The sequence below is a fragment of the Saccostrea echinata genome, unplaced genomic scaffold (genome assembly GCF_033153115.1).
Source record: "Saccostrea echinata isolate AGI-Se365-2 ecotype Australia unplaced genomic scaffold, CSIRO_AGI_Sech_v1 ptg000054l, whole genome shotgun sequence".
NCBI classification, from domain to species: domain Eukaryota; kingdom Metazoa; phylum Mollusca; class Bivalvia; order Ostreida; family Ostreidae; genus Saccostrea; species Saccostrea echinata.
Window position 1 is genome coordinate 15,192,216 of NW_026889803.1, and position 24,902 is coordinate 15,217,117.

The window sequence follows — 24,902 nt, forward strand, 5'->3', positions numbered from 1 at the left end:
CTAAAGTAGGTAGGGGATTAGGGTGTATTGTACAGAATAGCTGGTACAGACTTCAGGTAGGTGGGGGGGGGGACATCTAAAATCAGGGTACATATGTAATATCCCCGGAGGCCGGGTTCGATTCTCGTTCGCCGCGACGCATCAAACCTTAGACGTAAACATAGGTAGTGACTGTTCCTTCGCCAAGCGCCCGGTGCACTGCTGAATTGGTCTTTTTATCGTAGAATGACTCATTATGTGATGGTTCCACACTTATTCTTGCAATAGAAAAAAAATAAGAACGGAAAATAACAGGGGGGGGGTCATAAAATCCTCAGTTTCTATGAGTTGTTATTCTGTAAACAGGTAAAAGTCGAGGATATGTTACACCAGGCGCTCGGTTGTCTTCCGAGTTCGTAAATCTCCGACGTCGGGGACGAGCATCTGGATGAAATCAAACAAAACTGATTTGCAGCGATTTGACATTGAATGTCTTATAATTATGCCTATATATAAGAATAAAAAGAATTTTATGTAGTATGCTTCTCGGGTACCAATTGATGGAAGCATAAAGTTTTCTTGTTCCGATTAATGTTGAAAAAAAAAAGACCTTTTATGTTCATTTTGGTGTAAATTTGTTGGGATCGTGTTGATACATTGAACTTGATTTCATTGAACTGTAATCTAATTTTTAACACCCCTTCCTCGAAAAACATCCTCATCTGACCTCACAGAAATGCACAGTTGCAAAATTGTTTGGACCTACGAAGCTTCAAATTACAGAGTCAGTGGAGAATCCAGGATTCTTGAAAGAAAGGGGGCAACCAGTTGTGGGTCGGGGTGGGAGCCCAGAGGCGAAGCCCCCGAAAGCTCTCATGTTTTAGGAGGTTTTGGAACAGCTTTTGACTTATTTTAAGTATATTTTAGGTATAATTTAAAATGCAATGAATTGATTTATTAATCTTGTGTATATTTTTGGTCACAAAGGAGGGGGGCTCCCTGGGCCCCTCTAAATCCGTCGGCAGTAAGTGTACAGTGTTAGCTGATTAGCTAATACCGAGTTTGTATAGCTTCAGCCGCCCGATTAGCACGTCAAATATCAAAATCGTTAAAAATGCCTGGAAAACGATATTTCGGATTACCTCCCGATGCTATCATACTCTGTTTTCTGTAATGGCTCTCCGTAGTATTTCGCACGCACTGTGCGCAGTGAAACTAGGTCGGCTCTCCAGTTTACTAGCTGAAGCTAGCGAAGGTAGTTACAGCCGGTTATCTTAACTGGGTCGCTGTAGAGGCTGTATCATGGCTCTTCGAACTTTGAGGAGAACTCTATGTGGTATGTATAAATTTGATGAATTTTGCGTTGGATTTTGAGATATGGTGCGGTACATGGATGTATACACATTTTTAAAAATAATTTTATTTAAAAAAAAAATGTTGCATGAGTTGGACCTGGTTGGAGTGAACTCCCGAGAAAATAAGGATGCATCTTGCGTAACATTAATTATTACCGTATTGCCTCTTGTAAGATACTTTAGACTTTTGCACTGGTTTGGTAATTAATGTAAATATTGACTGGAAGTTACCGGTGATGTAAATATTGAGTATGTGCACGTGCATGCACATACTCAATATTTACATTACTCCAGTGCCCGTGGACTTTTGTGCGAGATTTTTCGCGTCTTTCTGATTTGAAATGTAATTTTTTCATTGGAGATGCTGGTACATTGATTTAACATGCAGAAGCTTTTAGGCACATAGAAAAAAAAATGAAAAAGCCACACATATACTGCATGATTTCTGGTTCAGTAAATACTATCTTTAGTGTCAACCCAGCAACCCCTTCAAAATTATTTAGATCGCTATAATTGTGTAATAATAGTTTGATGTGAACTTAAAGAAATGAGAAGTGCATATTTTTTTGTCAGAATTATAATAAAAAAAATAACCGCATCAGATATATGGGGCAAATAATTAATGCATGTATTTTTGTTGTTGTGTTTTGTAAACAACAGCTGAGTGGGTATCTGACCTTGCGTTCACCGACTTGCCAGTTGACCTTTGTGTGTGTTTGTGTTTTTTTTTTGTTCATAAAATGCTTTAGTACCTGATATAAGTTGTTGGACATGACCAGGTTTATTTACTTTGCCGTTACCTTGTACATGCGCACCAATTTTTCTCAGTTGGATTAGGCCTATATTCAAAGTCAGGGGCTGGAGATAATACCATGCATAAACCCAAACATTTTTTTTTAAATGGTTGCTCTGAATTTTGTGTTTATCTTAAAGAAAAAATATTTCAATTTGACTGTTGACTAATCCATAAAGTACATGTAAATGGACCCTCCATCTTTCTGAGCCTTCCTATAATGTTGTTAACTCAGATGCTTTTTTTTTTGTTTAATTAATTTGTTGTTGGTAAAAAAATCTTTTTTTTTTAAAAACCCATTTCATTGATAAAGGAAGTAGATTATTGTGTGTTTTATTTCTACCTCTTTTAATTACTAAAATTAATAATTTATCAGTTTAAAATAAAGATGAAAACAAATTTTATTTGATTGCCTATGTTGAGCAGAAAATTTAATCAAGCATGGTATTCTATTAATTCTAAATGCTTGAGGACTTAAATTTACATTTTCTTTACTTTTACATTTTGCTGATTTTTGCATAAAATGTTTTGCTTCTGTACTGTTTACAATTTAAAGATTGTTGGGAAGAGATTAACCAATTCAGATGTCATACAAAAAATAAATATGCCAGTGAATTTTTACTTTATTTGCCCAGACATGACGGACTTTGATTTCAAGTTGGTGTGTTCTGAATAAATGATGTGCATGCGGATATTGTTGGTATCATAAGACAACCTTTTCAAAGCAATGAGGAATTGGAATGAAAGTTGATCATTATACATTAAGTCATTGTAGATCATATCTTTGCATACATATATATATTAATAAATAAAAATATTTGGCATACAAATATATTTTGTCTTCATGTGCAAAATTATGGATTCCCATTAAAATGAATTGGTGAGAAAGGGCAAACCACTAACAACAGAACACCATTTACAAAAATAGACATGGGAAACGAAACAATATACAGACATCCCCATGACAAATAAGATTACCTGTTCAGCCGCTTACATCTAGCATTTTTAGCTCACCTTTGACAAAGTTGAGATGAGCATTGTGCTATACCCCCACCATGACATCCCTGTCCCAGTTAAAGTTCTAATTCATTTCCAAGTAACTAATAAGTCTGTTTTCATTGGGTTAATTTTTTTTTCAAAAGAATTCATTTAGACACCTTTATTTAAAGTTTCTTCAGGGGCATAAAGTGTGTTTATTTCAAACCAAAATACAAATATGTACCATATTTGGTACAATAATTCATTTGGTTCATAATACGTAAAAGATACATATTAGCATTTAATTGTCAATTAATAAAACATCAATTGTCGCTTTGTTTTATTACTCTCAATACTTTTATTTTGAAATTATTATAAGAAATTTTACTTTTAGGAAGACAATGTGGATGTTTCTACAGTTCTATCCCAGAGATGCCTCCTGCGGGAATCACCCCCCAGAAATACACGGTAAAATGACTTATTTCATTTTGGTCTGAGTAGATAAATTACCATTTTGCCTTAGTGGGTTTTTATATTGCAATTATGGCAAAAAATTGGGAACTTGTAAAAAAATCTTTTCCAAAATGCTCAATTTGAGCAGCATTCATATGCTTATCTCTGAGTCTTTTTCCAGCATGCAACGGAAAAGGGCATTGCCAATGTGATTCAATTTTAAGAAAGAAAAGAGAAAAAAAATTGGGATGGAATGGGTGGGGGGGGGGGGGTCAGTTTCCCATTGCATATAAAATTCATGAAAAAAGCTCTAATGTATGAAGAGAGATACACTATATTTCCTTCAGGTCATTTAAGGATATGGATAGAAAACATGGCAATGATGACTAAGGATAACTGTGTATTACACACAACCTTGTGCTGAATGTGTCCTGTTGAGGTTTCCTACTGTACTGTATCTTCCTTTATCATTTCCAGGGCATATCTTACGATGATGCAATGAAAGTCAGAAAGTCACATCTGACCCCTGCCCTTTTGACCTATTACAAGAATCCAATCATGATTGTTCAGGGTCACATGCAGTGGCTCTGGGACACAGAGGGAAAGAGATACTTGGATTTGTTTGGGGGCATTGTCACTGTTAGTGTGGGGCATTGCCACCCGTAAGTAAAATACTGCAGTAAGAAAGAATGCATAAACCAGTTTAGTGAACCTTAAAGCAGAGTTAAAAATTGAAAAATGCTGCAGTAATATTTGAATGTTGAAATTGCAAAAATACCTACTAAGTATGCCTCTCCTTCATCATATCTGTTATTTCAAACAGAGAAACTTTAAAATACTTTCAGTAAGTGCAATTGTAGACTTGAAAACCCAAAAATCCAATCATTGTGTATAATTTTTAGTATCATTTTAGGAAGGTAACAGAAAGAGCTAAGAAACAAATGGATAACCTATGGCATACAACAAACATTTATCTTCATCCAACAATTCATGAATATGCTGAAAAGTTGGCATCTAAATTACCTGGGAATTTAAAGGTAAGTTAATTTCAGTCTTCTTTATCTTTAAAAAAAGAAAAGAAAATATTTTGTTTGTTTTAAGAAAAAAGAACACACTACCTTTGAAAGTACAAAGCCCATGTTGGTATGCAGTTTGCTATTCTGGAAGAATATATTCAATTTCTTTTTTGTTAAATATAATCATAGCATATAAAAACCCATACTTAACCAGTGGATAGTTGACCTACGAAGAATGGCACATGTCTCTAAATCATAGGTGTCGGTATTGGCCTCTAGTATTTGATGCTATTTACAGGTTGTGTATTTCACAAACAGTGGATCTGAGGCCAATGATCTAGCAGTTCTAATGGCTAGGATGCACACTGGCGTCTTTGATATAATCTCACTCAGGCAAGTGGTCTCCCTTTTTTAAAAAAAAAAAGGAAAAAAGTTTAAAGATCTGAAGTTAGTGTGTGGGAATTGTGAATTTATTTGAATTTGTAAGCAAAAAAGATTTTTAACAAATTTAAATCCTGTTAAAAAAATGAGAATTTTAATCTACAAATAGCATTAATACCTAAAAAATAGAATTGTATATATGATTATTATAACCCCCCCCCCCTTGAAAAGGGGGAAGTGTATAGTGATGGGGGTGTCCGTCCGTCTGTACGTCCGTCCGTTACACTTTGGGGTAACCAATTTCTTATCTGTAACTCCTCTTATACCACTACCCGGTAAATGAAATTTAATGAGACTTTCACAGAATCTGTTACATAGTACCATTGTGCACCTCCTATTTTAATTTTTTGATCGGACACATATTTCAGATTTATTATAGCAAAACATAGACACTGCCATTCTTTCTATAATATTGAGGGGTACTCATCTCTTATCCTCACTCCTCCCTTACCACTGAATAAAATTTAATAATACTTTCACAGAATCTTTATTAGTGCCAGTATGCACCTCCTATTTTAATTTTTTGATCAGACACTTATTTTGGGTTTCCAGTAGCACAACGTAGAACAATGCCATTCTTTCTATGATATTTTAGGGGTACCCTTCTCTTATTCGCAACTCTTCCTTTTCCACTGAATAAAAATAAATGATACTTTCATGGAATCTTTATGACATAGTGCCACTGTGCACCTCCTGTTTTGCTTTTTGATTGGACGCTTGTTTCGGGTCTCCCATAGCAAAACTTTGCCATTATAAACATATGGGAGGCTGGGGATATCATTTTGTGAGCTCAGTGCTCACAGTTCCTCTAGTTTTCTACTGAGCTCATTAGATTGTCTCTTTTTGTATAGATTGATGTTATTCACTATTAATTCCTTCATGTTTTTTTTACTATTCAGGAATGCTTACCACGGTGCTAGTCCATACCTTATGGGTCTAACTGCTATGTCCACATGGAGGTTCAATGTTCCAACTGGATTCGGCATTCATCAGGTTATGTGACAATCTATTATTCTACAGACCAAACAATGAATGAATAAATTTAAAAAATAGGGAACCACAAATTTTGTGAAGAAAATCAAAAGAGTAGTTTGGAAAGTGCAAATTTTATTTATTTATTAGGGCCCCGCAAGGATTTGTGGGTGCCCTATAGTAATCACTCTGTCTGTCTGTCTGTTTGTCCATCTGTCTGTCTGTCCGTCTGTCATTCTTCTGTCCAGAAATTTTCTGTTTTTTTCTAATAACTTTTTTTGTAGTTGACCAATTAAGTTCAAATTTGGTATGTTGGTTGAAGAGGCAGTAAGACATATTTTGATGCTAAGTTTGGTTCTCTATGTCATCCAGTTTGGAGCTTGGGTGGTGGGGTAGATTCCTAAACTTTACATTAGAATGAATGCCGGGCCAAAGAGAGATAACTGCTGAGAATGTTCCTATTGTAAAGTATGAAAGCTGCAACTAGTCCAATGGGATTAATTAACTTTCCTCTAGAAGAAAATCCAAAGCATTAGCTGTTTCTGTCAAATTGAGATTAATTAACACCTCTGTCTGCAAATGAAGTTTGTTTTGAAGTTAATGTCAATTCTGAATGATGTTCTGTGAAATGAGGATTTAAATAATGTTCAAGCTTTATTTTGGTAAAATGCATAATGAGTTATGATTTTATTGAATTCTCAAAGACAAGATATACATCAAGATATGTATTTTTATTATTTATTCATTCATTTTTTTTTTTTTTGGCTGCCTTATGTAAATTCAAGAATACATGTACTATTAATTTTAACAGGTAGTCTGATAATAAACTCATTCTATCATTACTGAAAAAGTTCTTATTGTAAAACTTGGAAGAAAAGGATGAGAGAGCAGTACAATTAATCCCCTGGGATTATCTTGTCTGGGGCCGAAAATTTTCCAGGCTTATCTTTATTTGTCACTTTAAGATAAATTAACCTTTGTCTGCAACTGATTTTTGTTTTGAAGTTAAGGTCAAGCCTGGGTGATATTTGCATTCACTGAAGGCTGGCATTTTATAAAACACATGCTTTATTCTTGTTTAAATATACATTTAATTGAGTTATTATAGATATGATGTTTTTTACTGCCTTATGTAAATACAGGGATACTCTTTACAGGTTGTTGGATATTTAGGAATTATCTTGAAATTTTATAAATACAGTTGTTATTGCATATTCTTCTTCAGATATTTTTTAATTTTTGTAATCAATTAAAATTCTCATTCTGTAAGCTGCACCCTTATATTTCTTCCCCTCGGCGGGGCACTTGTTGACTGGTCAGTTTTCTAGTTTATTTTTATTTTTTTTTTTTGTTGGTTTTTCACCAATGTTTTCACCAATTTTTAATAGGAAATAAGACATGGAAAGACATTTAGAATGCCAGCTATATAAGTATTGTTTACAGCAGCATTTGTAGTTGATAGCATGAATTTAATAGAAAATTGCTTTGTGAGAGCATTATATCTTAATAAATTTATTTATATTACAATAATTATGCTGTAACATTAAGTGTTTTGAATGGTAAAATTTTTTCTTTGCAGTCTATGAATCCTGACCCCTACAGAGGCCCCTGGGGAGGTGCAAACTGTAGGGACTCTCCCTCCCAGGTGAGATCATATTCAGTAAGATGGAATTTAGTGTAGGGTCTTCTTTTGCAAAATATGTACATTGGTTTACACATAAGATTAATTCATCAAAGAAATTAAGATTATGTGTGGTTGCATTCATGTTTTAGGGCATCACATTTCTTTGTCAACATTGTCAACATTGTCAACTTCATGGTGTTGTAACATGGTGTTGTTACATGGATAGCCAATTGAGTTTAAACAAGCAAAATAAAATAGTTGTTAAAAAATATCCAATGTCAGTGAAATTTATGGTGATTAGTAAAGAATAATGATTGTTTTGATATGGACGTGTTTTAATTATAGTTTCTTTTTGCAGTATGAATTTTAAAAATGTCAGTATGACATAAAAGTGAAAAAGTATATGACATAGGAATGTATGTTGACAAATATCTAATTCAGTGTACTACGTTTCCGCAAATTGATATTACCTTTCCACTAAAAAAGTTTTACAATTCAGCAAATATGTTTTATGATTCTGCAAATATGTTACCTTGATCACTGGCACATGGGTAAAGATTTGTTAATACATGTAATTAATTGTATTTATTGATAAAATAATGCAGTAAAAATGCATGATAAAATATCCAACACTGATAAAACAACACCTGTTTAAAAATATTGCATTCTGATAAAGTAGCACTCTGTAGCACTGCATAAAAATTAATGTATGTAATTTAAGTAAAAATTTACATATGAAAATTTATTCTATAGTGATAAAAACTGATTCTTCTGGTTGCTAGGTACAAAATGACACCCTAGCTGTAGCCTTAGCCCTATATAATATTTTCTATATGCATATTATCACAGCTGCCATCGGATATGAAGTTGGTGCCAAACATCTCACATGTCTGTTAGGGCACCAAATTTGTACTCAACATTCCTTAAAATTTCAGTCCTGGCAACTTGGTGTTTCATATGGACTGGTACACAGAATGTCAAGTTTGTCTTTGACTCTTTGTTAATCTTCACTACAGGTACATTGCAGAAACAAAGTGCTTAGGTACAAAAATAGCTGTGTACTTTTTTTGTGAAAACATATATGAACTTTTCATGGAAACGTAAGAATAAAAATTTTCAAAATTTGCGGAAATGTAATATGCCCCTTTAATTCAATACTGTTTTGATCCCCTTGAACTAAAATAGAAATACACATTTAACACCAATTTTTTGGCTGTTGGATACCAGGTAGTTCAAAAGTGCATTATTAAGAAATGAGTAGCCAATATACAGTGTATTTATTGATGTTACGTTATTTAGACATCTTGACAAAAAAGGAGGGATAACTGATAACATCACCTTTAATAACTGTGGCAGAGAAAATTATAAAAAAGACAAGCTTTCAAGGGTCTCAGGAGAACATGATACAATTATTAGGTTTGAGGTCTTTAAAAGTATAGGACTTGGATGCCAAGTTATCATCTTTCTTAAAAAAAATTGTGATTTCTTTTTTAGACCCTCAGGTCCTGTGACTGTGGGGCTGGGGAATGTCAGGCTGGGGTTAAATATGCTGAACAGCTGGAGGATGTGTTGAGGTTTTCTATGCCCAAAGACAAATGTGGGGCATTCTTCGCTGAATCCATTCAGGTAAGACTGTGACTCCTTAACATATGCAAAGAATTAACATTAACTGTAAATGAAGTATTTTACCTGTGTTTATCTATGGGCAGAATTACAATAAGAATTTTTTTTTGTAGACATATATATATTCTCCTGCATAACAATTACAGTAATAATTTGCACATATTTATGCCCCCCTTCAAAGAGTGGATGGCATATTGCTTTGCTGCTGTCTGTCGGTCGGTCTGTCTGTCGGTCCATCAACAGTTTCCATTCATTTTCTTCGCAGAGGTTGCACATACTGAAATGAAATTTGGTATACAGATTTATCATAAGAATATCTAGGTCAAGATTTGTTTTGGGTACGATCGAGCAATTTTTGACAGAGTTATGCCCCTTGGACTTTGAAAAATTCCGTTTATTTGCAGTTTCTGTTCATTATCTTTGCAGAGGTTGCACATACTGAAATGAAATTTGGTATACAGATTTATCATAAGAATATCTAGATCAAGTTCAGTTTTGGGTATGATCGAGCAATTTTTGACAGCCTTATGCCCCTTGGACAGAAAATTTCCATTTACAGTGTATTTGCAGTTTCTGTTCATTTTCTTCGCAGAGGTTGCACATACTGAAATGAAATTTGGTATACAGATTTATCATTAGAATATCTAGGTGAAGTTCTGTTTTGGGTACGACCAAGCAATTTTTAGCTCACCTCAACGAAATCAAGATGAGCTTATGTTGTACCCCCAGCGTCGGTGTCGGCGTTAGTGTCAGCGTCCCGGTTAAAGTTTTAGGAGCAAGTCCATTCCCAAGTAACTATAAGCCCTACCTGGACCAAACTTGCATGGATGATGCATCTAGGGATGGACACTACCACACTTGCTTCGGATGCTGGATCTGACCTACATTTTCCAGTTGAGTGACCAGGTTAAAGTTTTTGGAGCAAGTTCATTCCCAAGTAAGTATAAGCCCTACCTTGACAAAACTTGCATGGATGATGCATCTAAGGATGTACACTACCACACTTGCTTTGGATGCTGGATCTGACCTAGATTTTCCAGATGAGTGACCGGATTAAAGTTTTTGGAGCAGGTCCATACCCAAGTAACTATTAGCCCTACCTGGACCAAACTTGCATGGATGATGCATCTAGGGATGGATGCTACCACACTTGCTTCAGATGCTGGATCTGACCTAGATTTTCCAGATGAGTGACCAGGATAATTTTTTTGGAGTAGCTATATAACATTATGGCCTGTTATGATTAAACTTGCATAGATGGTGCATCTAAGGATGAAAACTTCCAGACTTACTTCGGATGTTGGAACTGACCAAAATTTTCTTGATTAGTAAACAGGATAAACTTTTTTTGAACAGGTCTATTTCCAAGTAACTGTAAGTCGTACTTAAACCAAACTAGCCTAGATATTGATCTTGGGATGTACACTAACTAAAAAAAGAATATGCTGTGAAATTTGCCTTAAAGATAATATTCTTCGAGGTGAGCTTTGTAATCTTTGATTACCTATGTTTGACAGAGTTATGCCCCTTGGACTTGGAAAAATTCCAATTACTTGGGGGGGGATCAGTGTTTCACAAATATCTCTTTTTTATATGGTATATAAGATAACAATTTATAATCCTAATATTACAGAAATAACTCCTATGCATATAGTTAATGCAAGTTTAGCAACTGTAAATATCCACAGCACATGTGTATCAGATATGCCAAAGAAATTTCATATTGGGAAAAAAATTTTTATAGGGAGTAGGTGGAACAACACAATTTCCCAAGAATTTCCTGAAGAGGGCATTTGATATGGTCCGATCTAAAGGTGGAATTTGCATATCAGATGAGGTAAGATCATTAGGTTGGTTCAGTTAAGCTTCAAAGAAATGTTGTTAACATCCCTAATGCCACATAATGGACGATAAATCATCCAAGTTATGGCATGAATACTCATATGAAAGAGCATTTCAAATGGGAGTCATCCTTATCAAATAATCAGTTTACATTGTTACCTGCTGTATAGGGGATTAATTCTACGGGTTGTAATTTTCATGTTTTTCTCTCTGACACAATCGTAGTTTGATGAATTTGCGGAATTGGTATAAAATATTGAAAAAATAATATTTAAACCACCCATATTGGCGGCATTGTTGATAAATGTTCTATGACCTCTTGCTTGTTATTACTGCATGATGAGTGGTGTTGTACTACCCCTACAGTTGTTATATCAAGGTAAACCAAGATGAGTTGTCCCAAATTTTCCATTCTGAAGGGATAAGAAATCACATTGAAAACCAGTGGTCTGACCATATGCTTACACTGTAACACACAGTGATCAATGTGCTGCACCGACAAAATTATTATCTGGTATCTAAATAAAGGAAGTCCAAAAGATATTAAGGCCAGTAAATAAAGTACATGAGAAAACATCATCAACTGTAGACTCAAATTAATGGGCATGTAATTTAATGCAGGGCTTGAAATAATTGATGGCCCGCTGGTCTGGGGTCAGTGAATTTTTAATCTGGGCTAGTGCATTATAGAGGGCATGTGCCCTTTGGGTCAGTGTTTTTTTTATGCATAACAAAATTCATTCGTGGTCGGGCTAGTTAACTTGACAGGGTCATGCGTCCAAGTTCTGACATTTCTTGTTTTGTTAAGTTGTACCATTAAATATCACAATATAAACAAAATAATAATTTTATTGTTTTGGTTTGGGCGAGTCTTTTTAAAATCTACTGGCCCAGTGGGAAAGTGAAAGTACTGAGATGACCAGTAAAAATTTAACATGATAGCCCGAGTGACCAGTGAAAAAAATTATTATTTCTAGTCCTGATTTAATGTCCACAAGTCATTTTGCAATATTAAGTACCGTTACTTGCTTAAATAAATAATTTTCAGCAATGGTAAATAATCACATGTATCTCTAACATTGTGCTTATTTCTTGTTGCATTTACATATATCTATGATGTTTTTATGCCCCTGCCATGAAATGGCCAGGGCATATAGGGTAACCCTGTTCCATCGTCATTCAGTTTCCATTCATTATCTCTGCAACAGTTGCACACATTCAACTCAAATTTGACATATGGATACATCTTAGAAATATGCAGGTCAAGTTTGAATTTGGTCATGGTCTGATGAATTTTGACAGTTATCCCTCTGGAACTTAGGAAAAAATAAGAAATTTTTAGTTTTCCGCTCTCTAACTTTAGAAGTGATGTATGTATAAGGTTGAAATTGCATGTGCATGTATTTTACAAGAAAATAAAGGTCAAATTTGAATTTGGTCATGGTCCGATGATTTTTGACAGAGTTATCCCTCTCGAATTTAAAAAAAGAAAGAAATTTTCAGTTTCTGCTCTCTATCTTTTGTAGGGATGTATGTAAAAGGTTGAAATTGCATATTCAGGTATTTTACCAAAAAATACGAGTCAAGTTCGAACACAAATTTAAAACTAAATATTGCATTTGAAATTTTGGCTGCTTGCGGGGGCATTCGTGGTGATAATGACACATTTAGTTTAAAGTACAAAATTATATTATATATATATATATATATATATATATATATATATATATATATATATATATATATATATATATATATATATATATATACATTCCAGGTCCAAACAGGATTTGGAAGGTTGGGTGAACATTTCTGGGGATTTGAAAACCATGGCGTTATTCCAGATATTGGTGAGTTTACATATAATGTTTTGATTTTTGAATGTCTAACAGTCTTGAGGTTTGGCTTGATGATGCATCAGCCATTGTTTAAAAAAAAAAGCGTCATATCATCAAAAAAAGGGCACTGAATAATATGTATGTTGAAAGAATTTATGCAGAATGGCCAGAGGAAATATTACCTGCTAACATATTCTGTTTCTAGTTACAATGGCAAAGGGGATTGGAAATGGTTTCCCCTTGGCAGCAGTGGTAACCTCCCCTGAAATTGCCTTATCCATGGCAAAGGCCCTGCATTTCAACACCTATGGAGGGAATCCTTTGGCTTGTGCTGTAGGATCTGCTGTATTGGATGTGAGTCATTGTTGGATTGATGTTTGTCATGATTTACCATATTTTTGACAATGTGAATTAGGTAGATACAAGGGCATTGCAAAGCAGAGTATCCCCCCACAAAAGAGCTCATCAATCCCGATATGAATTATTACAAACATAACTGCACACACTCACTGGTTTAGCTGTTTTTTGAACCCATTTATACCAAGATTTTGCACAAGCTACCTAAATTTGAGGAATAGATTTTGCATTGCAAGCTGTTGTGCATAAAGGATGTATATTAATTATGATTAATTTTACTCAGATAATGTCATGTTTCTTGAATATTGTATATTGAGCATTTTCTGCAAATCACAAATTTTGCAAAAGTACTCCCAAAACACTGGTATTTTTAATTTGTGATGTCCTAATTTTGTGATTCTCACAGTTAGTTAATAAGTTATCTATGTAGTCTATACCATATACAACCGATGACAATTTAATGCAAACGTTTTTCTAAAAATGCTCCCAAAGAAAGCAAAGATTGGATTATTGCAAAAGTAATCCATTATTCTGTACATGTGCCAATAAATTTTCAGATGACATAAAGCAATTAATTAAAGAAGTGTACCTTTAGATATTTTTGTATGCAATATATCCAACCTTAGCAAATATCAAATGTATTTAATAATCCTCTTTTGGGCAAACAGGTGATCAAGGAAGAAAAAATTCAGGAGAATGCTGCCTCCACCGGGACCTACTTCATTTTGGAACTTAGAAAAATGATGGATGAATTTGAAACTATTGGTGATGTCCGAGGAAAAGGCTTAATGATTGGAGTGGAGCTAGTCAAGGAGAGGGTAACTAAGAATTTAAAAGTTCCATGATCCGATTGTGTTGACCTATATTTACTGATAAATCCTAGTTCTATGGATTCAGTTTAATTGACTTGTCTGTCTGATAACATTTTTAACCCAAAATTTAAAAATTCTAAAATTTAAGTTTTGTGAAAATTAATACAATTGAGAAGCTCTTATTATTTAAATTTGGCTTGCCAAAGGGAAGTACAGTGGTGCTGCGTTTATCCCGATGCCATTTATCCAGACGCTTCACTATCCAGACGATATTTTTTGGGAACCGATTTTTTCAACGTTATTTTGTCTCATTAATCCGGATATTCACGTTCGGTATCCGGACGGTTGATTTCTACTATGAAACGTAGTAGTTCATTGAAAAATGACTCGTTTATCCAGATGGTAATTTTTCAAGAAACGACTTTTTCACACTTATCTTGCAGTAGTACTAATTGTTGTAAAAACATTGGCCATGCATTCAGTTTGAAGGCAGTTACCTGTGACCTACAAACAATAGCGTCTATAATTAGCGTGTGATTACCCCAATTAAATCACACATTTATTATGAAGCCCAAAGAATTTAGTTTACACTGTGCATTAATTAAATAATAATCCGTTCAAAATAATATTGCTAAATTCATGACAATTTTGGAGAATTGTAAATAAAATGAACAATAAATTGCGAGCGATTTCGTACTGCTATTTATCATGTTTAAAATACGATTTTTCATTTCTTAAAACGTAAATGTATTTGAAACGCTTTTTTACCCACAAGAGAGTTTAGAAAGGTACATAAATGAAGAAATATCTTTTACTACTGTCTGCAAAGGTACATTACTTTAGAAAAGAAATATAAAACTGGCATTATGTATAGAAGTTGATTGCATTTTTCAAGGTATTGTTTAATGATTGAAATTCAAACCTAGAGTCTGTAGAAAGAATATTGATAATCATGAAGATAGCTTGTATTTACGTTGATTGATTTTAATACTGTCATTGATTGTGCGTGTTTGAGTTAATAGATATACGGGGAATAAGGGTTAGTTTATATTTGAACATTTTCAATGATGATGCTGAACAGTTCTGTCATATCATATGAGCTTCAATAAATATAAAATATGGCAAAATAAAACAACAGTATATCAAAATTTGCTCAGCCCATGAAGTCCAATGCCCTAGAGAAGGCGAATGAAATTCACTGTGTTTAAAAGGAGGTGTCAGCATAAAATTGCCTATCCATTTTTTATTGTACAAATTATTTTTTTTTTCTTTGATTAATTACTTCTTTTAAAACTATAAAGTTAAAACAATAAACCAAAATATTAAAGTCTCTTTTCTTTTCCGACACACTTGATACAAGAATGTGCATATATACAGGCTTGGAGAGTATTTTTTAAGAAGTGATTCAATTATCCGGACGATTCATTTATCCAGAAGATTTTGTTGGGGACAGAAGCGTCCGGATAAACGAGGCGCCACTGTAAATGTGTGGTGGCCCTTACTTGAAAGATAATGTTTAACAATTATGTATATACTGTATACAGGGTTATTTTTGCCCCGTGTTATTTTTGCCCTTTAACTCTGGCAAACAATTTTGCCCGGCTTTAAATTCGCCAGACAAAAGATTTGCTTAAGAGATTATGCTGTCTTTTTTTATTCACCCCATTTTAAATTTGTCCACTAGCAATGAGGGTGTAGGGGTGAAAATTTCCCTGTATACAGTACATGTAGCATGTGTATGATACACCTTAAGAAAATTTCAGTCCTGTGATATATATAACTGATCAAAGTTAATTGAGTCTTAATGCAAATCAACCATGAATAAAATTGTTTGAATACAAAAATGTGACATTTCATGATGCCAGCTTTAATTTTTTATCGACATTTTTATATTTGAATTTTAGGAGAAGATCACACCATTACCTGTTGACGATGTAAACAAGATATGGGAATTTATGAGAGACCATGGAATTTTAGTTGGAAAAGGAGGGATATTTGGAAATGTATGTTTTTAATGTATTTATATCAACACTTTAGAGTGAAAGTGAATATTGTATACAGTTTTTTTTTCACTGCAGTTTTACTTTTATGATTTCATGGGAGAATAAAGCAATGAGAAATAAATTATAGTTGCATTAAAATGGTGAATAACAGTGTACTGTTGTAAGGAAATCTCGGTAGAATGGAGGGACAGTTGAATGTTTAGGAAATATGAAAATTAGCATGTGCAGAATTAAACTTATTTACCATATACATATGGTGAATATAGTATAGATATGTTCAGAATTAATTTAAAGAGCAACAAGCTTTTTAGCTCAGCTGAGCTATTAACTGTTTCATGCATGCAACACAATTTGCAAATCTTTTTTGAATATCATCAGTTTTCATATATTTATTTAGGATATTAATATAATTTTTTACAGGTCCTTCGCATCAAACCACCCATGTGTATATCCAAGGCTGATGTTGATTTCACCATCGCAGTTTTTAGAGAAGCATTGAAAACACTTGCTAGATAGTCTGTAAGCAGTGTTTGATGTAAAAAATCAATCTTCACAAGAAACACAGAATGAAATTTTACTTGATAATCTATGTGTATGAGAGTGGAATATATATTTTTTTTGTCCAGTGAACAAATAAATGTGAGCAAAATATATTTTATGATCAACTGTGATATCGAGAGTTGAACAAAGTCAAAAAAATTGTAAACAGCTTGAATGTTTAGAATGTAGAGCTTTGGGTTTGTTTTTATATACTAGGTACCCCTGGTACATGGGTGAAAGTTTATGAAGAAAAATGCCAAATATATCCTTTTTTTTTTTTTACTTTACTGCTTTTTTATGCTTACGATAAATAAATATGTTAGAGTGAGGACGAACCAGTATCTTTTTGTATTGCTCAGTTTATGTTTAGAAATGACACATTACTTGTTTTGAACACCAATTATTTTTTAATGCAATCATCTGCTGACACAAATCCACGCGTGTTAAATTCATTTTGAGATCAGTGTATGCATTTGTCCTTCCAGACCACTGTGAGATTGCTATGAGCAGAGAAAATATGCTTCCTAAAAATATCAGTGAAGTCTGCTTTTCCACCACATAAACAGAGAAATTTTCTTTTTTACCATATGAACATAGAAAAATGTTTCTTCAACGAAAGCAACTAACCATAACTCAAGAAAAATCAAGCAACTAACAAAAAGAACAAGGAAATTTACTTCCTGAACATATTTTTATGCACTTAGAAAAATTGTATGTGGGTTTATTCTGTAATGGTATACACAATGAATAAAGTTTTTTTTTGTTGTAAAAATGCACTGGTAGTCACTATGGATTCTCTATCTACCTAAGATGTTTATTTCTGTGTATATTACACATGCCTAGTCAGTGAAGTACTAAAATTTCAAAGTAATATTGGAAAAAAATGAGATGTAACTGAACTGAAATATTGGGTAATATTATAGGAACTTGTAGACAGGAGAACCAATAAAATCATAGAAAATCATGACATGTCAATATTTTGATTTGGGTAAAACCAGGGGTTCTAATAAATTATGATTAAAGGCACACATTGGTGGATATGCCTTCTCCTCACTTTTAAGACTATCTGGAAGCCAACTCGTCTCTTTGCACAATTGCGCCTTGAAAGTCTCCAGGAGTTTGTATACCATTTAAATCGTTAAGAATTCCTGTAGGCAACAACATTTTATGATTGGTAACAACGAATAGGGCCTATCCGCTTATGACATCATGACCAAACAACAAAAAAGGGGGGGGGGCAACTAGCATCTAATGGAAATAGCAAAATACTATACTCAGAAAAAAAGTTTGGGGGGAGAGTGGGGAGCCCCCCGGTTCTACGCCCCCCCCCCCCCCCCCGTTCTACGGGCCTGATTGGTTCCAGATCCAAAGGATTGACGCGGACCTTTGTTACTATCAGAAATAAGTGGACTTGTATAACTTAGTTATTGCTGAGAAACAGATGAAGAGGGTAATTTAATGGCCATCTGTTACAAGAATTATGTCTGATTAAATTTATCTAGTGAAAGCTAGCAAGAATAATCCGTGTACTATTGAGTTTTCTACCGATTTTGATATATGCTATAACGGAAAGAGTTAAAAGGCAAGTAAATTTATGTTCACTCTCTGTTGTAAATACATAAACACTGTAACATATCTCACTTCCTCCTGGAAATCCGTCTAATGTTGCCTGCAGACGGATTACGTCAAATTCTTTTGACCATTGATGACCAGAGGTATTTTATTATTATCAATACAATCATTTTTTTTTTCATTTTACAAAATACTAGTAAGAACAATCCAACAATTTAATTTCATGACATCTCTAATTCTCCAACGCTGATCTGTAATTAGTCTCTCTCTCTCTCTCTCTATATACACATAATGTATATATATTTGTGTGTGTAAGGCTGAATTGTACGTTTAACCAACCGCAAACACAATGCTCCGGGTCCATAAAACTCAAATGAGGTCACTTTTAATCTCGTTCTCACTTTTCCTCTATAAATTCTTTTCGTCAAAGATATTACCATTCCAGTTTGCTTGCTCAAGCGTGCTAAACTTTCACAATTTGATTATCATATTACTCGCTGATTGCCTGTATGCTTTTTTTAATGCCTCCTTCGAAGAAGGAAGGGCATATTGCTTTGCTGCTGTCTGTCGGTCGGTCTGTCTGTCGGTCAGTCCACCAACAGTTTCCGTTCATTTTCTTCGCAGAGGTTGTACATACTGAAATGAAATTTGGTATACAGATTTATCATAATAATATCTAGGTCAAGTTCTGTTTTGGGTACGATCCAGCAATTTTTGACAGAGTTATGCCCCTTGGACTTCCAATTATTTGCAGTTTCCGTTCATTTTCTTTGCAGAGGTTGCACATACTGAATTGAAATTTGGTAGGTCCTATACAGATTTATCATAAGAATATCTAGGTCAAGTTCCGGGATCTTTGTCACGTGACGATGCCGATGATTTCTGCAGAGTAGGCTATGCTGCAAAATGTAGGGAAAAAATATCCTTGTGTCATTCGCAGCTATAGCATTTTCAAAACAATTTTTACTTGTTGAACAATTTTTAAATTTTTATTCACCATGCACTTTTTATCCGGAAAATTCATATTTTACACACTCCCAGGTTGGGGAGTACCTATTGTAAACTCTTTTTATATAACCATTAATTAATTATTATCTGAGGAAAAATGAAGATAAAATTGAAATATAACAACAACAATTAAGACTTAGAATAAAGCAAGTTTTCAAAATATTTTACTCATGATTTTATACATGTTATCATGAAAGAATTATTTTACTGAATTAAGGTAGTCCGATTCTCAGGTTCTGAAAATCAGCTAATGCTCACAAAAATGTCTCTGATGTCACATAGTAATGTGAATTTAACCATGGAATTTATTCAAAGTTCATCATTATAGTTAATCATATTATATAGGGAAAATTATCAAATTTCAAATATATTTTCAGGAAATGCGAATAAAAACACCAGCTATGCATTTTCTAATTGGAAATTGATCAACAAATATTATTTAGGATAGCAAAATATAGGTATCCAGGCATTTGAAGAAAATTGCATCTTTTTTATGCTTGCATGTACAGTTATTAGAATTTTAGTTCTTCCTTTTACTTCAATTGTTATGTAATATCTAGTGTAAATAGCTTGTGATATCATTGCTATACATCATATATCACATCTAATTTCATATGCTAATAAGCAGTGGTATCTAATGCTAGACTAAAGGAAATTCAATTTCTCTAAAAATGAATTAATTTTTTTCTTTTATGGGGTACAAATGTCAACTTTTTACAAGATCGTTTTTAAGACTTCAAAGAACCTTGAATCATATTAAGATACATAAAATGAATTGTTGCACGAAAAGATCTCAATTTCAAGCTTCATTTTGAGATTTTTTATATAAAAATAATAAATTTAAGAGTTATCCTTCCTAGCTGAGGATCTGATATCCTTAATAAAGAAATAACGTCTCATTTCCCCATGTGCACTTTCTAACACAATCACAAATAGATCGGCCGCTGTTGTGGCCGATAATAACCCCATACTTAATTATTACTAGGTATATATATGGGGTTATATTTTTTTAATAAGAAAAATATGTAACGCCAAGGGCCTGTGGTGCCGCCATAATAAATACAACTCTTGTTATTAAAACGTTTGGTTTTGTAAATTAAAACGCAAAGTACTATTCTCTTAGGCCAACTTCATTTGTCACAGAACGCATACGCCGAATCCGGCGTAAAAAGGGGAGAAGTGGCAAATGAAGTAACCCGGCGACAACAAAAATTAATTATACTCAATAAATAGCAATTAACACACACACATATATATATATATATATATATATATATATATATATATATATATATATATATATATATATATATATATATATATATATATATATATATATATATCATATATATAATTCGAAATTCAATGTAAAAAAAAAAATCCTGGACCTAATGAAGAATTTTATTTTTACAAAATAGTGAATAGATTTTAAATATAAATGTCACATGCCCGTAGGAAGCAATTTCACTTTGAGGGGGCACAACCATACATTTTCAGTTGGGGATTATCAACTACCAAAAATTCTTTGACAAGCAAAAACAAATGATGGGGGTCATCAGACGTTATTATTGAGGGGGCACAAGCATACAGTAGCTATGTTTTCTATTGTATTCTATAAATCGGCAAAATTAGGGGGCACGGCCCCCCGTACCCCCCCCCCCTCGTTTCCTACGGCCATGTATGAATGGACATTTGTTAAAGAAATGCAAACAATTAAAGAAAATGCAGATTTGCTAAAAAGTATCTACATTTTAACACTGACTCGTTAAACCTCTCCTCCTTATCCCTTAAACCGGCGATTTCCTCGCTGGTCGTTCAAACCGGCGAGATCGGCGTACGCCGGTGAACCTTCCCCAGTCAAACTAAGTAACAAGCCGGGTTGCCAAAGGTCAAGCGGCGCAATCGGCGTGCTCCGGTTTGACAAATGAAGTCTTATCGTAAATAAGCATATGCCATGTCAGTTTTCCTATCTCCAATATCAGCACGGGGATATATAAATCCTTTGCATTCGTTACACCTGACTGCTTTTACGTGGTCGCTGTTGTATGTAGTGCAAGTTTATCTTACATTGTCTTTTTGATTACGTTTTATTTCACTGAACATGCATTTGTATTTATTTCACTTTGTAATGTATTGACCAGTGCAATTTATCGAATATCTTTGTTAACTATTTTTTTACTGACGTGACAGAGACATATACAGAGGTCTTTTTGTTGACCCAAGTTTATCATAATGAAAATTAAAGACACGTCTGTTCATGTGAACTCCGTGAAGCGTCATACATTGAACTCTGAACAAAGCTGAGGCTTATATAGCGGCTGGAGAATGACAGTCTTGCGAAGACTAATATGGCTGACAGAGATGACTCTCTTAATAAATTCCTTTTACAAATCATGTTAATCTTTAATTGGTAAAGACCGAATTAATGTGTTTGAGACAAGTTGATAACGAAGTTATAATAAGAATTATAGAGGTATTACATGTATAATAATACGTCCTCTACTGGCAAAATAAATAATATGTCTTAGCCTGGTGCAACACCTCCCATCCCCACGAAAGAGAGTTTCTGAGTTTGGAAATTTTCCTTTTTGTTGTTGTCGTCACACCTTTACACTTTATTAAGTGAAAAAGAAAAAAAAGTAAATAAACTGTCTCTGATCATCTTAGAAATAAACAATCCGTCCTTCACTGATATGAAAATAATAATCTGACAATGGAAAAAATTGTAAGCTCCCCCCCCCCCCCCCGAATCAAATGTTCGTCCCCTTAACGGCGGACAAAAACACCGGGTTTTTCTCTTCGCTCTTCATTCAATGAGGACAAATGTATCTATCATTTTGAAGTTTCCTCCAACAATTCCACGAGAGCGTGGCCATGGCATCGCTCAGGGTGACACCAGCACCCCAGAGTTTTGCCCCTCAACTCTTCCAGCGAATTGTACAGAGTTCTACCGTTTTCACGAATTTCTCTGTCTGTTTCAATGTATTCTTTGTATAATCGAACACACTCCTCTCTCCCATACTTCTTAGCGTTAAAGGGATTTCCCCACTTGCTAGCGTTTGCCCCGGGCACATAATGCGACATGTTTCTCCCTATATAGATGTGTTCAGGATTCCTCAGCCAATCCTCCAAGTCTTTGTAGCCCATTTTCTTTAGATTGAACTTTCTAATATTAACTACAGTTGTCTTTCCTTTCTCTTGACTTAAATGTTGTGCCATCCTTGCTTATTGTTGCTATTAAGGAAAAAAAAGAAAGTAGTATTGACCAAACCTTAATAAAGATAGTTCAAGTTTCATGACTTTGGAAATATAGTAATTAGTAAAAGATTTTCAACAACGTACAGGCGCGTAGCTAGGCGTAAGCAAGTGCTTCCACATCATTTTCACAAAAAAAAAAAAAAAAAATAATAATAATAATAATAATAATAATAATAATTAAACCAAAAAAAAAAAAAAAAATAAAAATAAAAATAAAAATCCAATCATAAATCAGGCAATAATTTTTCTTCTTTATAAGCATTTAAGCGTTGAAACTCGGATTATTTTAATAACCGACTCTCTTTTCTGGATACTCAAAATTAAGTGTCAGAAATGCTGAAAACTCGCCAGCTTCCGGGGGTTTCGCCTTAAGGCGCCCTCCAAACCCCCTGCCTTAATTTGCTTCCAGATTAAACACCCCCTAGCTACGCCCCTGGCTATTAAAATGAATTAACACCTCGTGGTATAAATTACATGTATTTGTTGATCGATTTCATCAAGATGCTCTTTGATTGTTTTACAAAGAATCGTAACAAAGGTCTAATTTAAAATCCTATTTTGAAAGAGGTTGAAAAGAGGACGTTAAATGTTTTCGACCTCTCTTGACACATACTCATTAAAACATCATACATACAATCTTTCCTAGATGGCCGTAGGAACCGGGGGGCACGGGGGGGGGGCGTGCCCCCCCCCCCAATAATTTTGCCGACATATAGAGTACTATAGAAAAAATAGATACTATATGCTTGTGCCCCCTCAATAAAAACGTCTGATGACCTTTTTTTTTTTTTTTTGGTCAAGGAATTTTTGGTAGTTGATAGTGCCCCCTCAATGTGCCCCCCCCCCCCCAAACTGAAATTGCTTCCTACGGGCCTGTCCTACCAAGGTTATTTTATTTTAAAAATAATCATTGAGTGCAGAAGAAAACCTTCGAAAAAGCTTTTCTAACAAGGAAGTTAAACCCACTTTTTGGTGTGTCAACTATCCTATGAATAAATTATTTTACACATATGTGCGTAATGAGAGATAGAGAGAGAGAACGGAGTTAGCTTCAGTAAGTATTATATAACCGACAGTGGCGGATTCAGGGGGGTTTGGGGGGGTTCGGGAAAACCCCCCCGCCCGATTAAAAAAAATTTTTTTTACAAGTGTCATTTTAACAATATATTGCATAAATGCGACTCTATCCAACCCATTGTTGTACACAAAGAGGTGAAATATACAGCCACCATGCGAAATCCCTTTCCGCTTGAGCGCACACAGTACACAGGGGTAATCAACAGTACAGAGATCATGATAGTCCGTGCAGCTAGTGAAGACACAACGTCATACACAACAACCAAAACTGCACTTAGTTATTACGGTTTTGTTTTGGTATTGCTGAGTAATATTGTTTCGAGAATTTTCTTCTTTCTTCGATAACTGAATGTTACGTTATTGAACTACGTGAATAAACTGTGATTATTATTTAGAAAAAAAAAAATTAATACATCAGGGACGTATACCATGTTATACTGTCTAGTTGTTTACGTTGTGACCTGTACCAAAAAGCATATTGAAAGTATTCCTTTTGTTGATGGAAGTTACAATGCAATTTTAAAAAGCATTTTTTTTAATTACAGTTGAATGATGTTGAATAAAACCCAAATAATGGTTACAACTTTATATAATGAATTGTGGTAAAACTGATACGTATAAATTAGAGATCCTGTCAAAAACAAGAATTGGTCACTTTTTTATTGATGTTTTTCAAGACTTTTTTTCAAAACAGGTAAGTGGGTAAAAAAAAAAGAATTAAAGAGTGCATTTATGTTAGAAATTATAATTACCCCCCCCCCCCAATGAATAAGCAATAATTCCAACAATTTCCCAAAATAATTTATATTCATTCTTCAATATGAAATATCATTATTTGTTTATATACTGCAAATTATATGAACAGTATAGTCAAGTAGTTGAAAAAAGTAATTAGGGTTTCTACACAGAATTCGAATTTTGTAAGTGTTGGAAAATTGCACATCATGCAGTTGTATTTTGGTAGATAAAGCGTGTTGGACGTGCATTTTAAATGAAGAATTGGATATTATATATCAAATGGCGATATTTCTAATTTTATCAGATTTAAATTTAATTTTTTCTTTAGAAAAGTCTCATTTTTCAAGTTAACATGGAAGTTAAAAATAATCCCAAAATTTTATTATTTTTTTTTTTTTAATTTAATTTTATTTTATTTTATTTTATTTTTTATTTTTTTTATTTTTATTTTTATTTTTTTATTTTTTTATTTTTTGTTCAATTTCTTGAAAATTTGGGTAGGTTGGTCTTGAAAAACAACTAGAAAAAAAAGTGGCCAAAACTAACTAATTCAATCTAAAATGCTGGAAAATGCACCATTTGGAGCCATTTTTAAAGAAAATTTCTCGGGGGAGGCCCCCCCA

The 24,902-nt window shown here is 33.9% G+C and overlaps 2 protein-coding genes across 2 annotated transcripts; one reads left to right on the forward strand and one right to left on the reverse strand.

Annotated features, from left to right (window-relative positions):
* The first annotated feature begins 1,217 nt into the window (after positions 1–1,217).
* LOC133205831 (alanine--glyoxylate aminotransferase 2, mitochondrial-like) lies at positions 1,218–17,590 on the forward strand. Its single transcript, XM_061341718.1, has 14 exons — positions 1,218–1,315; positions 3,500–3,573; positions 4,036–4,220; positions 4,472–4,595; positions 4,873–4,967; positions 5,915–6,008; positions 7,567–7,632; positions 9,106–9,237; positions 10,979–11,071; positions 12,854–12,926; positions 13,120–13,268; positions 13,940–14,089; positions 15,988–16,086; positions 16,507–17,590. Exons 1-14 carry the CDS (start codon positions 1,282–1,284, stop codon positions 16,600–16,602), a joined length of 1,464 nt encoding a protein of 487 aa, XP_061197702.1. The 5' UTR covers positions 1,218–1,281; the 3' UTR covers positions 16,603–17,590.
* A 4,405-nt stretch (positions 17,591–21,995) lies between these two features.
* Positions 21,996–22,436, reverse strand: LOC133172012 (uncharacterized). The gene has a single exon (XM_061306815.1). It carries the CDS (start codon positions 22,423–22,425, stop codon positions 22,039–22,041), a length of 387 nt encoding a protein of 128 aa, XP_061162799.1. The 5' UTR covers positions 22,426–22,436; the 3' UTR covers positions 21,996–22,038.
* Between the last annotated feature and the right edge of the window lie 2,466 nt (positions 22,437–24,902).

Excerpts from the sequence above, each read along its gene's own strand:
- LOC133172012 (XM_061306815.1), bottom strand. The coding sequence starts at position 22,425 with ATGGCACAACATTTAAGTCAAGAGAAAGGAAAGACAACTGTAGTTAAT.
- LOC133205831 (XM_061341718.1), top strand. The coding sequence starts at position 1,282 with ATGGCTCTTCGAACTTTGAGGAGAACTCTATGTG. Across the intron at positions 4,221-4,471 it reads AGTGTGGGGCATTGCCACCC|GAAGGTAACAGAAAGAGCTA; the intron begins GTAAGTAAAATA and ends GTATCATTTTAG. Across the intron at positions 11,072-12,853 it reads GAATTTGCATATCAGATGAG|GTCCAAACAGGATTTGGAAG; the intron begins GTAAGATCATTA and ends TATACATTCCAG.